General features: G+C 46.1%; 1 protein-coding gene across 4 annotated transcripts in view; it reads left to right on the forward strand.

The window, feature by feature from the left end:
- Positions 1 to 16,693, forward strand: part of KCNK10 (potassium two pore domain channel subfamily K member 10) — a 141,215-nt gene extending 124,522 nt beyond the window's left edge. For all 4 annotated transcript variants that reach the window (XM_060004088.1, XM_060004090.1, XM_060004091.1 and 1 more), the window contains 3 exons: positions 7,827 to 8,013; positions 12,230 to 12,372; positions 14,223 to 16,693. In XM_060004088.1, the coding sequence (XP_059860071.1) occupies positions 7,827 to 8,013; positions 12,230 to 12,372; positions 14,223 to 14,843 (951 nt within the window). In that variant the 3' untranslated portion in view covers positions 14,844 to 16,693. The remainder of the gene's footprint in view (positions 1 to 7,826; positions 8,014 to 12,229; positions 12,373 to 14,222) is intronic.
- Positions 16,694 to 16,898: the final 205 nt, after the last annotated feature.

Below are 16,898 nucleotides of genomic sequence, written 5' to 3' on the forward strand. Positions count from 1 at the left end.
AGAGAGGTACAAGCCCAGCTGAAAGCCTTCTAATACCTCCAGAAAAAAATATTTTAAAATGAATTTATTTATTTTTGGCTGTGTTGGGTCTTCATTGCGGTGCGTGGGCTTTCCCTAGTTGCGGTGATCGGGTGCGGGGGGGCTACTCTTCGTTGTGGTGTGCGGGCGTCTCATTGCGGGGGCTGCTCTTGCTGCGGGGCATGGGCTCTAGGCGCGCGGGCTTCAGTAGTTTTGGCACGCGGGCTCTAGAGCACAGGCTCAGTAGTTATGGTGCATGGGCTTAGTTGCTCCGCGGCATGTGGGATCTTCCCGGACCAGGGCTTGAACCCATGTCCCCTGCATTGGCAGGCGGACTCTTAACCACTGCGCCACCAGGGAAGCCCCTCAAAGGCTTTCTTAATTTTTCTTGCTTCTCATTGCCTTTTTTTTCTCTTGTAGTTCACACATCTTTTCCCTATATGAGTTCTTAATGCTTATTATTCTTTATAGTTTTATGTGGATGAGCATCCCTATGGGCTTTCATTAAAAATATCTGTCTAAAAAGAAGGAAAGAAAGGGTGTAACCATTGGGAAAGGGTTTGCTCTCCACTTCCCTAATAAAACTCAGGAATTTTTACAGAGATTGACTCAATAATATCCAGGTGTTTTTTTAGCTGCTGACCTAAATCTGGCTGATCTTGGGGGCTTTCTTCAAATCTTCCAACAGGCAAGATAAATAAGACCACAGAAAATACATGTTTGTTTGTCACTTATCTTGATTCTTGGACAAATAGACAGTCATTCCAGGAAGCCCACCAGAAGCTCACAGATGCCTTCTCTCTGGGCTACTCATACCCAAGGTGAGGGCATTTGAAGGCTTTCTTCTCTCCCATACTTCCTGGGTGCTCTTAGATGCTGGTTCCAGTCAACAGTGACATGGCTAAGAGATGCCAGGAAGGACGAGAAAGAGTGAAGAGTTCCTTGATAAGCCACAGTGGGGCAAGTGAGCATTTTACTTACCTCGTGTGTTAGGCGGCTGCATTATGATCATTGCTCCCCAACTCCACCCCCACCAAAGCCCCTCCCCCTGCTACCCCCGCCAGACCCTGGGCAAGGTTCTCGTCTCTCCTAGACAGCTCCAGCCAGGACTTGTCTTTCCCAATTCCTTGTCTTCTTTTAGGAGACCATTCTGAGCAGGAGGCCCACTGTAATCTCACTCTTTCTTTTCCCCTTTTGTTACATGTGTTCCTTCCTGGTGAGGGGCCACAATCTAAAGAAGAGAATTTACCTTCCTTTGAAAAGAACTTGCACCACAGTACGTGGTCTGACTTCCTTTCCCACTTCATAGTGGAGTAATTACTGAGCTATCGCCAAAATTTTTAAAACAAACATGGTAACAGAGTTGAGATGATTGGGATCTTTGAAAGAACCAAATAAACAGCATCCCCTCTTTCCCACCCAAGGTATGTACCAACTGAGAAATAAGACAAAGGAGATGACAGATCCCAACCTAATGTTACTATGTCCCCTCAACACTGGAGAATTTGGCTTATATTTGTGGAAAAACGGGTTTCCTAGTACAACCTGAGAATTAGACAGGAGATCACAAGGGGGTACTTTTTTTTTTTTTTGTGGTATGCGGGCCTCTCACTGTTGTGGCCTCTCCCATTGCGGAGCACAGGCTCTGGACGCATGGGCTCAGCGACCATGGCTCACAGGCCCAGCCGCTCCGCGGCATGTGGGATCTTCCCGAACCGGGGCATGAACCCATGTCCCCTGCATCGGCAGGCAGACTCTCAACCACTGCGCCACCAGGGAAGCCCCACAAGGGGGTACTTCTTGAGGGCAGCCCCACAAGGGGGTACTTCTTGAGGGCAGCCCCACAAGGGGGTACTTCTTGAGGGCAGCTTGTTCCCAAAAGGAAGAAGAGAGGAAGAGGCTGAGTTCTCAGTTCTTGCATCAGAGTCAGAGGCTGGAGAGAGGCCTGTGTGTTACAGCGTGTGGAGCCCCATGAACAAGGGAAAAAGCAGCAGGGATGGGAAGGAACACTTTTTCTATTCGGGGGCTCTTGTGTCTTGACTACTGTGGACTGTTTGGCCAATGAACTATGACCTTGAACCCTCGTTAGCAAAGGGAGGGAGAAGAGTGAGTCTACCTTTCAGCTGTCTGTAGCCTAGTTACTGTAGTATTATCATTATATGCTTGTGTGTATGGTGGTGGAGAGGGCATTTTTGGGTGGGAACATTGTTCATGTTGCTGCTGAAATCTGGGTAAAATACATTTAGAATTTGGATAGGTGAGCAGCTGGGTGTGGCATCTGTCAGGATTGCCAGGAGTTATTCTGTTGGTGTGGCTCATCAGGAGGTGTCCCCAGCCTCCTCTCCTTACCATGGGCCTGCCTTTCATACCTCAATTAAAGGGAAGGATCATTCCTCAGCCACGGTTACAGCTGGGTGTTTCCTCCATTGGTGTGATCACTTATGTGTTGTTCTGATTTCTGGGACATAGTTTCTGAGTGCTTAGCTAACAAAGATCCAAACATCTTCTGTTACAGGTGGCACACTTTTGTATTCCACTTACAATAGCTACAAGAATATTCCTTTCTTCTCTACCAGGTGATATTTTTAATCACTGGGACGTCATTAGGTAATAACTTTGCCTTCAATGGTCAGACCAGGGCTGGGCACCATGGACAGCGCCACAGAGACTGTTTTTTGGCCAAAGACTCAGATGTTCCCACCCCGCCCCAGCCAACTAGACTTTGTGTGCATGAGGAAGGAACTTTCTCTCTCTCTTTTTAACTCCTGTGTCCCTTGCAACTAGAACAACCCCTGACATGTAAAAGGTTCTTAATAATTATGTGCTGAATGAATTACCTGGTTGAATTTTAAGTGCAAAAAAATCTTGTGTTCTAATAGAGAATTATCTTCAAATGTTAAAAGCCACGGAATTTTTGAACAGAAAACTTTCAAAGATTTTAATTAAACTGTTCCTGGAGTGGAACAGCTGAGAATTATGATTATTTCTGGATTTTAATTTTTCTTCATCCCAGATGCACCTATGTTGGCATTTCAGTGATAAAAACAACTTAATTGTATACACCAAAAGCTTTTTCAAAAACTTTGCATGGCCATACCAGCAAAGCACTGAACTGGCCAAAAATCTGTTGGATGCTGCAACGTGGCTCAGAGTCAGATATAACTTTTCTTTCTTTCTTTTTTTTTTTTTTTGGTATAGATACTATCCTGCTTTTGAGTAGGACATTTTCAGTAGGCTCCACGGAGATTTTACTGCACGATTCTTACTAATGTGTGTTTATAGTTTCTCTGCCATGGAGATTATAGGCAAATGGTGTTTAACAGCTCTCCTCACAGTTCATAGAATTGCTGGTACTACATGGCTATTCGTGGTGATGTTGAAACCACTCGTTAGCATTGGACTTTTAAAAAAGAAATCTTTGTGAAAAACATAATAGTATCAGAAAATAAAGTCAACTCTTTTGTGAGGCAGCTCCTATTATCTTTCCATTTTGAGAAATCATTCTCAGTTCAGTTGTATTACCATGGTGATGTGTTTGCATTTCAACAAAACAAAACTGAACCATAAACTAGAGCTCTGCATGTCTAGCTCCCGTCCTAGGGTTTTTATGACGGTGTCTTTATTATTGAATAAAATCCCCAATGTCCTGGCTAAAAATCACAGCAAATAAACAGTTTCTCAGCCATACACAACAATCTGGATTGCTAACCTCAGAATTCTAAGAAATCTCATAAAAGTGAAAAGAAGAATAGATATTAGAGAGGGGTAAAAAATCAAAAAAGAAATAGCCCACAAATGAATAGAAATATACTTGTTCTCTAACCTAAGATTGTGGAAGTAAACAGACAGGGGAAGACCACTATCCTTGATGAGAACTGGATGTGTGGCTTAGCCCTCTGAGGTCTGAAACAAGTAAACACTACCCGAATGGTCAGCACATGCCTCCTCTCTCAAAGGAGAGCTCTTAGAGCTGGCTCCCCTGCCTCCTATTTATGAAATGTATTTTGCTCTTTGGAACAATTGCACATAATTTTGACAACTAAAAGAACTGTACAGGAGGTGTGGTTTGAGTTCCTCAAAAATTCCTACAGTTAGTGCCAGTCGGACGTGGGAAATAGTATTGCATGATACCATCTGCATAAGGAGAAGGAAAACCCACATCATCTATTCTAATCCAAAGAGTGTGAAAACAAGATTTGGACAGATATATACAACTATTCTATCACTTCTGCCCAAATATTGTATCAAACCATCTCTTCCCAGATAACAATTTTGTTAGCCTAAAAACACATTAGCTCAGTCAGATCTGGGCTCTCACAAAGCTTTTTGCTAGCTGCTCTGCCTACTGGTAAATAAGCAATGGGATTTTGCCTAGCAACCCCACCATGGAAACACAGCTTGACTCCCTAAGTGGTGGGGGAGTTAGGGGGGCAGTTCAAGGAACCCAAAGGCTGTGCCTTTCAGGGACCCTCTGCAGCTGGTTCCTGACACCGCAACCATTAACGGCAATTCTTGTCAGTTTCAGAAGGATGATGAAAAACTTGGGGGAAATTAATTAAAAGGCAAATAAAAAAGCTTCCAAGATTGTGAGCTGAGACTGTCTGAGAGCTCAGTCCAGAGTCAGCACAAAAGAACCAAGGGAGAATGAGGACTTTTTTCTTATTGAAAAGGAGGTAATTATAGGAGATAATGTATCCAGGAAGGGAAAACCAGCAGTGACCACCTGAAGTTAAACAAAGATTATCTTAAGCCAGATGTGAGGGAACATTTCCTCAATAGCAAAGGGCAACATTAAATCCGGGAATGTCCACATTTAAGGAAAGCCTTGAACTTTTACATCAAAAATGATTGCTAACAGTCATCAAGCATTTAGCAGGCACTGTGCTGAGCTTTTAGACACTTATTTAATCTTCCAGGCAATCCTATGAGGTGGATTTTCTTACCTCCATTTTTAGAGGAAGAAACTGATGCCAGAAAAATTGAGAAACTTGCCCAAGGTCACTCAGTCATTTAGCAGCGGGGATGGGATGTGTCTCAAGCAGGCTGCCCCTAGACGCCAAGTTCTTAAACACTATTTTACCATAGTAGTGAATGGGTGCAGAGCTAATGAGGATAAGAAGCCCAGAGATCACTGGATGACGTGTTTGTGGTTCCAGCTTGAAAGCTACAGTTTAAAATGTTCAATTAAGGCAACTGTTCTTTTTTTTTAAGTGTCTAGAGGGCAGCAAAAACATGAGTATTCAGAATAACAGATATTGCCAAAATCTTACACCCATATCTCTTCCTTATATGGTGAAGTATGGGTATACGCAATTTCATACACCTACACACACACGTGCATGCAAGACACTTGATTTCGTAAGTCCCTAAAATACTCCGATGACTAAATTCTCCAAAGATTCTCTGAGCATCACCCTAGGATGTCTGGAGGAAGCAGCCCAGGGACATGTTGGTTGGCTTGGGCAGTGAGCAGTGGTGAAATGTTTACCTTGCAGATAAACTCTCCAACAGATAATGCAATTAAGACTCCACCATCTAGCCTTTGTTACACACCTTCCTCTCCTCTACAAGACAAATGCTGTCCAGTGCCATCTTCCCTTCTGCCCACCTCCTGGAGCCTGGGAATGTCTCCAGCTTCCTCCGTACGTGCTGCTCTCTTTTGCCAATGTCAACCTCATTTGGATTGCAGTTGCATTCGCATCCTAATTTCTGACTTAACCAGTGTCTCACAAACATTTAATTCACTTTAATTTCATTACGCATTTGAGGAGACGATTTACCGAGGGGGAAAATGATGTTCCCATTGCCGGCAATTAGATTAACTGAATGATCTATGGTAAAAATCTCCTTTTGGGCTTTGGAGTTTTGTACATGTTTACAAACAAAACTAGGCTAATAATAACTAATTTTCTGGATTCTCAGACGGGCCTTAACTGCCCCCTCAAAGTTCTATAATATCCTATTTGGAAATTCATGAAATGGGTAAAACATTCCTTGTGGTTCTCAGGTAATTTATCTTGTCACAGTACTTTCATTTGTGGAATAATGGTATTTTCATATGCAGTTTCAAAAATATCAATAAATTATCTTTTTTTTTTTTTCTGATGGCTTTTCTGAGGAGATGGGGAGGGAACTATATAAAAGCTTGGATCAATTTATTTTTTCCTGTTCCCACTTTATATACTGAGTACTCTTTTAGGAGTTAGAGAACTTGACTCCTTTTTATAAAGGATTGTATGTCTTTAGCTTTTCCTACAAATATTTAGAGGAATATACTGATCCAGGAACTGGAGTGTAAATAATGCTGATTGAGATTTGTGCAAATAAATATTCTCCACTCTTCCTATCATTTACCTGCCCATTCCATTCTGCCGTATTGAACATACCTGGGACTCAGGACCCCAGGCAGGTGGGACGGATGGTTTTGAGGCATGATTACAGAGAAGAGCAGCCTCTCCACTCCTTTTCCAGCTCTTTTGTCCCTTGGCGTTTTCCAGGGAAGAGGTGGTGTTTGTCTCCGTAAGTCAAGGAGGAAGAGGCAAATGAGAGGAAGGGAAACAGAATCATCATCAACCTTCCTATCTTGGAGACCTAGTCATTGCCTTGGCTAGCGTTTCCTGGTCAAGCCGAGTGGTTGATCATAGAAGAATCTCTCTTGACCATTTCTGTCCTGGGAAACCTGGCTGACGTGACCCTGCTGTGATGAAAGTTTAGGAATTCCTGGACACTGACAAGGTTGCTCAGTGACAAGTTTTTTTTTGTTTTTTTTTTGCGGTACGCGGGCCTCTCACTGTTGTGACCTCTCCCGTTGCGGAGCACAGGCTCCGGACACGCAGGCTCAGCGGCCATGGTTCACGGGCCCAACCGCTCCGCGGCATGTGGGATCTTCCCGGACCGGGGCACGAACCCGGGACCCCTGCATCGGCAGGCGGACTCTCAACCACTGCGCCACCAGGGAAGCCCTCAGTGACAAGTTTTTATTCTCAGTCTTCCTTCCGAGAGGGGAAACAGGAAGGCCTATTCTTCACGGAGGTTAGTCTGGTTTCTGTCCTTGGAGGAGCACTCTGGCAACTTTGAATTGGTGAATCCTTGAGTAACTTGAAAGTCGGTTTCCATCGCTGCGCACCGGACTGAGATCATGCCAGAATTCGCATCTTGGCTCTGCCCCTAATTAGCAACATTTTATGCAAGTTCCTTACCCTTGTTGGCTTCTTTCTGCATCTGTAAAATGAGGTGTATGAATGCAAAGTTCTCTCTGTACTCTGGAGGTTCTCTGCTAAGTTACCGGAAGGCAATAACTAGAAAATAGATCACATGGTGAGGATTTCCATGACGTAAATGTATACTTTTGCAGAAACTCAATCTAAGCAATGTACAAAGGTCCAGGCACTCTGGTGTTAAATATATATTTATGATAACATGTGGCTTTGATTGAGTAATGGTGCTAGGGTCCCTGATGACAGTCTGTAAATTATTCAGTTTAGTTGCCATGCCAGTGTTGTCTTGAGTGCCATTCAGTGGGACACCAGTGTGCCTCCAGTCTGTCTCTGGACTCCATGGGCATGATTCTTTGGCTAAACCCCAAGCTAAGTGGGGTTTCTTGCCCAAGGACCCCTAGACCCCCTGAAAACTTCTGAATGTGCATTTCTCTAGGAGAGGGTCCACAGCTTTCATCGGATTCTCACAAAGCTGCCCATGACCAAAGAGAGGTTCAAAGCCACTGATGTTTTTTTCTCTACCTCTGTCTTCCGAATCCAGGGTGATGGAGCTGACTTGCCTCTCCTTCTTTCTCTTTTGCTGTTCTTTAGAAAAAGCAAGTGAGTCAGACCAAGATCCGGGTCATCTCGACCATCCTGTTCATCTTGGCCGGCTGTGTTGTGTTTGTGACAATCCCCGCTGTCATTTTCAAATACATTGAGGGGTGGACGGCCCTGGAGTCCATTTACTTTGTGGTGGTCACTCTCACCACGGTTGGCTTTGGTGATTTTGTGGCAGGTAAGCACCCTGGGCATCACAGTTACCAGGGCCCTGGTGGGGAAAATATTCTGCCGGCAGTGCTTTTCCGAACCATGAGAAAAGATGTGGGAGAAGCAAATGAAAAAGGCTCAGCATCACTGCTGCTGTGCCCAGGCTTGTTTCAAGCCCATGGTCCTATGCGGCGTAGACAGCAGCGGGCTGCTGCCTTGAAAGGAAGCCAGCCTCTCCCTCCCCAGGTTGCAGAGTGTCCTTATCACCATATGAGTTATGAGTGAAATGAATTTCTCATTGGATTTTGGACTTCTGAATTGTATTAAGGCTGCTTGAATCAATTGATAAAGTCTATATTAGCAAGTGGCAAATATGAAACTCTGGAGAAATTAGCATAGAGTATAGTCTGCAGTGATCTGCAGATTAAGCTGCCTGATGCTGAGGTGAGAGCCACTGTCCCTGCAGAAGTTGTCCTGGGCATGTCCGGATGCAAGACTTAAGACTCAGGTGACCTACCAGGAGCTGAAAACTGCCCCGAGGGAATATAATATTATAATGGCTTCTGCATGAATGTATATGGGAGAAATAGCCTTCATTATAAAAATAAATGCCAATGAACTGTGCTTAAGGAAGCAAAAGAAAACCACCATCAAATGCATCTAGGGACAGGGAGCTTGAAAATTGAGATGAGATCTGACATCTTACGTGGACCACTTCCGAGCGTGGTAGGAAGGCAGGAATAGAAGGAGGAGGCCATCCTTCTCTTTCCTAATGGAATAGTTCTAGGTGGTCAGAGAGTCGGTCATTTTCTACTTCAAGAAGTGAACACTCTGACCAAGCAACTCTATCATAAGTTATACATTTATAGAGGACAGGGATCTCCTCTCCCGGAATCTGGAAGACAGAAAATTCTGGAGAGGCTGTGAAGGCTGGTCTGCAGGTGCATGGGTGTCTCCAGGTTAATTCTGGAGTGATTTTGTAGCTATTCCAACTGGGAAGAGGAAGACTGAAGTCCACTTTGTAGAAATAGCAGTTTTAACTTTTTCTTCCTTTTTATTGGCTAAGGACTAAGAACTGCAAAGTCAAAGTGATTAAAAATTGTTGACAAAGAGCCCGAGTCCTGGGACCCCACCAGTCTTTCCTTATGCACAGTGCTCGACCATTGTGCAGATCCTCAGCTTGGGCAAGAGGTCACTTGATGCCATTTGGTGAGAGGCCTGAAGCTCTGGAAAGACACCACACAGAGAAATGAGGAAAGTAAGAGGAACAACTGTCTGGTTAAGTCCTTAGCATCACCCATAGCTGCACTGTGGGAAAACTCAGCTGAGGTTCCAGTCCCAGGTAAACACATGGAACGGCAGCTGCAGTTTAGAGCTATTTCACCAGCATCTTTTTTTTTTTTTTTTTTTTTTTTTTGTGGTACGCGGGCCTCTCACTGTTGTGGCCTCTCCCATTGCGGAGCACAGGCTCCGGACGCGCAGGCTCAGCGGCCATGGCTCACGGGCCCAGCCGCTTCGCGACATGTGGGATCCTCCCGGACCGGGGCACGAACCCGCGTCCCCTGCGTCGGCAGGCGGACTCCCAAGCACTGCGCCACCAGGGAAGCCCTTCACCAGCATCTTTAAGCTCCCCAGAGCATCATTTGCACTCTGTTGTGCTGCAGAGCCCCCTGTGCTAACACTGGCCTGTCTGGAGGACTGTCTTCTGGAGGGCACTTATGGTGAACCCTGCTTTCTAACCAAGCGCTCAGTTCCATCTGTCAACCTGTTAATCTGGGGCACAAATAGCACAGCCTTGGGAGTATGAGGTTTAAAAAATTACTTGTGATTTAAATGTATTATTTATCCTTATGAGCCACCATGGGCTGTGACAACAGTAGCACACACCAGCGCTTGAGCTGATGTTTACTTACCTGGTAAGGTTGTGACTGCCACTAGCACTGTTTTTTTTGTTGTTTTTTTTTAATGATCTTTAACAATGGAAGATTTTAATGGAGCAAATGGGCAAATCTACAGAAAAACACATAGAATTGTTAGAATGTTTTAAAGTCTGTTTTTGTTGTAACTGAGTGAGAGAAAATGGACGTGTTTTCCCCATGGGTTTTTGATAACGGTGGTTGTACATGTAAATATGTGTCCCACAGAGTACCTTTCTTTTTTTTTTCTTTTACTTTTTATTTTATATTGGAGCAGAGTTGATTAACAATGTTGTGTTAGTTTCAGGTGTACAGCAAAGTGATTCAGTTATACGTATACATGTATCTGTTCTTTTTCAAATTCTTTTCCCACTTAGGTTATTACAGAATATTGATCAGGGTCCCCTGTATAGCACTGTTTTAACTCCCTTACTCACCGCAGATTACAGAGCCATATTTCCTTTGTCCTGAAGTCTCCGCAGACTCGGGTCTTCTATAATTCACGGTGCTGACTGCAATTGGACCAGGCCCTTCTAAACTGCAGTTTCCAGGGCTAACATAGACCAATCTGAAGAATGCATGCCTTAGAACACCGGAAGTATGTCACAACCTTTTGGCAATACTTTTAAGAGCAAAAGGGAAGGATGCCCGTCATTTTAAAAGATACATTAACAAGAGTTGATGGTTGCTGTGATTTGACGGGGCATCAATTCAGAAATATCAGTCAGAACATCAGTCACCATGCAGGATCAAGTGCTGGTTTATTTTGTAGCTGACTCACTTTAGGACAGTCTAACAACATTACAAGCATTTTGGACCCTGACTGGGAGCACATACTGAGTTCTGCATTCCAGGCTAGCCGCTGATAAAGGAACAGGCAGCCTTGTTCACTAGCGCGCCCTAGTGACAGTCTTTTTTGGGTGATGGTGACTTGTGAAGGTAAATATTTATTTTTAGATAGCTCCAAGGAGAAAGCTGCAGAGATCTCTAGCCTAGCGCAGAGATGAAATGAACCTCGAAACACACTTAATGTTGCAGAAACTCCAACTGTATCCTAGAGAAAGCTGAGCGGGGAGAGTTGCCTGAAAGGGCAAAACAAGGCAGCTACACCAAACCGAGGGGGGTTTAACCACAGAGCCCTTTAGCAAAATTTGGAATTCTAATTTTAAGAAGTGGCTGTAGCTATGGAAACCTCGTGGAGCGGCGTTGCAAAGTGGGTTTGGTCACCCCGAAAAGAGCCGCAAGCCACAGTGCCTGCCCAGCTGCCTTTGGGAGGTATTCTTGATACCATAAGAGCTCAGTATGGATTCAAGGATGCTAGATGAGGTTACAAACATGCCCCAGTGGGAAAGTCCAGTGATCACTCACCATGTGGTACCATAATTACCAATCCATGGTTCAAGTTGGTTGCCTTAGAAATGGCCACCTGCCTGCTTCAGGGGGCAGCGACATCTCACAGAGTGAGAGCAAGGCTGTGAGTTATTTCGTGGAGCTTCCTTACTTCTTTAGGAGAGGGCGCTGGGCTTGGAATCTCTTTTGCACGGCTGCCTTGGGCAGTGCCTGTAGGAGGCCTAGAATAAATAGGCTAATTACTTGGAATAATGACTGCTCCTTTCAGTGGGACAGCAGTCAATGCAGTCAGGCAGCTAGTCCATTTGGTCTGATGGATTTTTACTGTAATCCCTATTTGTAAAGGGGTTGAACTAGCCGGCCTTGGAGGTCCCTTTTCGTTCTACCCCGGAGATTCTAATTGCTCAGTCTAACTGACCCTACGGATTAGCATCATGTGAACACCATCCTTGGTGAGCACTATTGCTTGGGTCCGAGTCTCGGGAATACCATTAAGTCTAATGTTACTTCCGTGCATCTACTCATCTCTTGGTTCATGCATGTGCGCTTAAGAAGGACATGGTCCCAAGAGTTCCCAACCGTTCGGGATTATTTAATGATATTTTATTTTTATTAAATTTAAGGCAATTTAAGAAAAACTTGACAACTGGGCCTGCTCCATTGTCCTCTAATTCAAGTCATTCATCGTCAAGCTCAGGTTTAGACTAGGTGGATCAAGTTGGCCACTGGATATTTTTTGTTACGGGTATTATGGTTAGTGGTCAAGATTCAGAGGAAGTTAAGCCACAGGTCAGGCTACTTTAGGGAAGAGACACGTCTTTTCCTGGCCATCCCACCGATGTCACATTATGGATTACAGCAAGCCTAGTAGCTGTTAGATGGTGATGGACGACATTTCTGCTACACAGACTGGGATATGTTTGCTCTGCGAAGACTATATGCTAGATCCTGGTTAAAGTAACATTTGGTTGTTTTCAGGGGGAAACGCTGGCATCAATTACCGGGAGTGGTATAAGCCCCTAGTGTGGTTTTGGATCCTTGTTGGCCTTGCCTACTTTGCAGCTGTCCTCAGTATGATCGGAGATTGGCTACGGGTTCTGTCCAAAAAGACAAAAGAAGAGGTAGGACCCCTTTCCAGATTCTATGAATGTTCCTGAGATCAGATAGGCTCGTGTTAAGAATTACCTATCTCTATTCTATGGGCTAGACTGTGTCCTACTAAATGGAGGGCTTCTAGGTTTCCTCGGTTTTGAATCCTTGAATTGTTTTAAACGCCAGGCTAAATGGAATAGCAGTTATTTCTGGATCCTTTTTTGGCAGGTGCGAAAATCTGATGACCCACCAGCCCACAGCTCCTGGAAAGACTAGTAAACAACAACTTATTTTTAAAAAAAGAAATGAAAAGAAAAACAAACAAACATAGCAGAGGTAGATTACATTTGAGGGAGGTGTGCAGTTGTCCCCAATCAGCAAATATGTGAATTTTTCTCAATTCCATATGAGACTGAAGTTATTGAACTGTGGCTGGCCGTGGGGAAGTGAACTCAAGGGGTCCCTTTCACTTATGCCCCCTCTTGGTTATCAGATCTGTAGAAACAAGTATATCTCTGTAGCCAGGGGCACACAGTCTTTCCTTCCTCAAATAAATGTGCATGGAAACTTACACAGAGGCAAGAAAAGGAAGGCATAAGGAGGAAAGGTAGATTTTGTTTTTTCAAAAAAATGTCCACGTAGTTCATCTGGAAAGAGAGGAAAAGAAATAAGAAAGAGGGAGGGCAAAGTAAAGAGAAGGAATGTGCTAAAGAAAGGAAAGGAGATAAAACCCAAAGAAACACAAAGAGGGGCAGCCTCTTGAAGGGTGACTGTTCCCTTCCCAGAACGCGGTCATTTGATGTGGAAGGCCCCAGGAGAGCGTTGTTGAATGGAGACGTCTCCCAGATCACTCCTGGGGGCAATGCTTTAATTTTCCTGGCTTGCATAAGCCATGTCAATGCACTCCCCAGTCCGAGTCCCCAGATAGCTAACTGGCCTGCTGAAGATCAGCTATAACGAAAGAGAAAGCCACAACATAAATACTGACGTTCCTCAATCCAAAAGTCCGAGTTACTCATCTGTACAGGAAAGCATGAGACTTTAACTAATAGCCCTGCTGAAAAAGACCCCAGAGATTTGGGATTGATCCCCATGCAAAACTTCACTCTAAGGAAGTGTGTTCTGTGGGCTTTGGCAGAACACGCCCCCTGCCTGCACCTTGACCCTGGAAGTGTGGTTACCATGTGCCCTGGAGGGTCTTCTTAAACCAGGGTTAGCACAAGGCCAGAGCACGGCCCAGATATAGGGTGATCACCTTGACCAGTGTGCCCAGGACTGAGGACTTTCCCTTTTAAAAGCGCGACATTCCCAGGCTAACTGGGACAGGTGGGTCACCTTTCCCAGATAGAGATGGATCTTGGAGGGACAGGGAAGGGCAGAGGACCTGCTGAACACCTGCTTTGTGTCTGCTGAACGTGCTAGATGCATGCCTGCCTCACGTAACAGGAAAAACCCCGTGAGCTAGGCACGACCGCCCCGGAGTTATGCTGGAGGAACGAGGCCAGACGATTAAAAAGGGGGCGGAAACAACGGGAACTCGGGCCTGTCCGACTCCAAACATTGATCTCTGCCCCAGAATGCCAAACGCCTCTCCTCCTTCAGTCACGGTCTCCAGATCTCAAGCTTCCATCGGGTTCCCCAGCAGGTGTGCCTTCCCGAGCCACGTTAGACCCGAGCCGTTCGGAGGTGGGTGTCTAGGCGGCAGGAAGGGCGAGGGCAGAGGTAGCATCCCGGCCCTCCCGCTGGGCGATGCGGGGTGGGGGGGGGGCCGCCGCGGCCTCCTTCCCGCGGGGACACCCGAGGGCTGCGCGCCTGGGGCGGAACGCCGAGGCGGAGGAGGATGCCTCAGCGCGTGGCTGTTTTCCCGTCTCTCCGCCAGGTGGGGGAAATCAAGGCGCACGCGGCCGAGTGGAAGGCCAACGTGACGGCGGAGTTCCGGGAGACGCGGCGGCGGCTGAGCGTGGAGATCCACGACAAGCTGCAGCGGGCGGCCACCCTCCGCAGCATGGAGCGCCGGCGCCTGGGCCTGGACCAGAGGGCACACTCGCTCGACATGCTCTCCCCCGAGAAGCGCTCCGTCTTCGCCGCGCTGGACGCGGGCCGCTTCAAGGCCTCGTCCCAGGACAGCATCAACAACCGGCCCAACAACCTACGCCTGCAGGGGTCCGAGCAGCTCAACAAACACGGGCAGGGAGCCTCTGAGGACAACATAATCAACAAGTTCGGGTCCGCCTCCAGGCTCACCAAGAGGAAGAACAAGGACATCAGAAAGACCTTGCCCGAGGATGTTCAGAAGATCTACAGGACCTTCCGGAATTACTCCCTGGATGAGGAGAAGAGAGAGGAGGCGGCGGAAAAGGTGTGTAACCCGGACCACTCGAGCACGGCCGTGTTGACTGACTGCATCCAGCCGCAGGCCGAGATGGAGAATGGCGTGGCCCCCACGGACACCAAAGACCAGGAGCGCGAGAACAACGCGTTACTTGAAGGCAGAAACTAAACGGTAAGGACATTGGACTTGACCCAGCGTTGTGGGTTTTGTTTGTTTGTTTGTTTTTTAATTCACCCTGAGACACGTGCCTTAAACAAGACTTCTCGTTAGTCCGAAATTACATAGCATCGAAGAATATATTTCACTGTGCCATAAACGACTGAGAAAGCTTGCTCTGCCCAAAGGAATCAAAGAACAAGGACTTCACTTTCCATCTCGACCGCAGGACACCCAGGGAGCCTTCGCAGGCATAGGAGGTCACGGCCGCAGAGGTCAAGGGCACGTCCAGGCGATGCTGTGCCCCAGTGAAGCGCCGCCCCGCTCTGGCGCGTAGAAAAGGGCAGCTATTCCTTAGACCAGCCGTCTGAAAGGAACAGGTGTGTCTTTTAAATGGAGTCATTTCCTGAACCTACCGTTAGCGATATGTGCGCACACAGAAGGGGACTGGATTGGGGGGTGAAGTGGTACTTGTAACTGGGGTTAGAGTGGACATTTCAGAATGTTGCTCTGAGCTCCAATCTTGATACAAACGGTTCAGTGCATACCTAGCCTTTCTAAGCTCCAAATGAATGTCCTTGGGACCCAAGAGCACCTGGAATTTGTTGGAAGCAGATCAGAGCGCACATATTAAAAGGTGCAATTGCTTTCCTCATTACAAAAGAAAAAAAATCACAAACATATCACACTGTGGATATTACCTTAACCAATGGCAGAAGCCTACTGAATTTTGTCTTTCTCACAGGGGCAGGTGGTCCCAAAGAACTTGCAAGCATTGGTGAAAACCCAGCCTCAGCCGCTGCATGGTTACAGGCAAAAATCATGCATTTTCCTCAGTGGGTGCAACGGTGAAAATAAACTGGCTTTTGAAATGTTCATGTTCACTTTTCCAGTGGAACTTCTGTTACAATTTGTTTTGATAAGAGGGGGAAAAATACCAAAACTATTGCCTTGCACGATGCCGGTGGCTTGCTGTTCTGTCTAGCTGATCCTAAATTTTTATAGACATCCTGCATGTCTGAGACACGCCAAGGAGGACCATGGCATCATTCCATCTCAGGGCTTCTTGTCCCTTTGGGTGTCTTAGGGTAGACATAGTGACCCGAGGCCCAATCTTGCTATCTGCAAACAAAAGGAAAATTAATCCCTCAACCAACCCTTGTACAAGGAGATCGAATTGTTTTCATTGCTTGCAGCTTAAGTGCCATTATTGCCATTTAAAAAAAATAATACTTAAAAGAAGTATTTGAAAGATTTCACTTTCCTGTGTGGGTGTTCCTTTATTCCGAAAGCATCACTTATTTTCCTTTGCTCCTTTCTCTCCTCACACCTGCTAGTCACTAAAATTGGAACACCACTGGGATTGATTGTTTCTAGGCAAAGAGTAACCAACAAGTGGTGATAATTATGATTGTTCCATGAGGTTAGAACATCCAGTGAAGGAAAGGGGGGACTGGCTAGTCATAGGTTTGGAGAGGAAGATTCTAAGTGAATTTTTATCAGAAAGGGAAAAACACGTACTAGGCCACCCATCCTGTGTGCGCCTCAGCCTTTTTCAGAGCTGGCTGGCCGTTATGCGGGTTCAAACTTAGTTATTTGTGCCACACACTTAAGCATTTGGACCTGGCAACACTGGGAAGTTGCTGGTTATGGACCTCCCAGGCTCGGTGCCACTGTTTGCAGATGTCACATAACTAATACAGAGAGGAGATTTATCACAAGATCACAGGACGAGCAGAGACTTCCAGAAACCATCTAATGCTTTCTGGGCTTTCAGGGAAAATTATACCCACCACATCCTTGACTACTGGAACCGTGGCAGACCTCTTCCTGCCCATTTCCCCCACATGCACAGCTCTCCCTTGTCTAGGGCACATGTAGCCCTCCGGCCCCCGCCCCCCGCCCCCCAATTTTAGGCTCTACTTAAAGTTTTGGCATTGCTTTTGGAAAGGAGCCAAATAAGAATCACGTTTGATGAGACCCCTCCTGTCCGAGGTCGGTTTCGGTTAACGCCTCCACGGGGCTGTGGCTCACTGGTGACATCCTGTGTCCACATAGTAATAAATA

The sequence above is a fragment of the Delphinus delphis genome, chromosome 2, assembly GCF_949987515.2.
Source record: "Delphinus delphis chromosome 2, mDelDel1.2, whole genome shotgun sequence".
Lineage (NCBI taxonomy): Eukaryota > Metazoa > Chordata > Mammalia > Artiodactyla > Delphinidae > Delphinus > Delphinus delphis.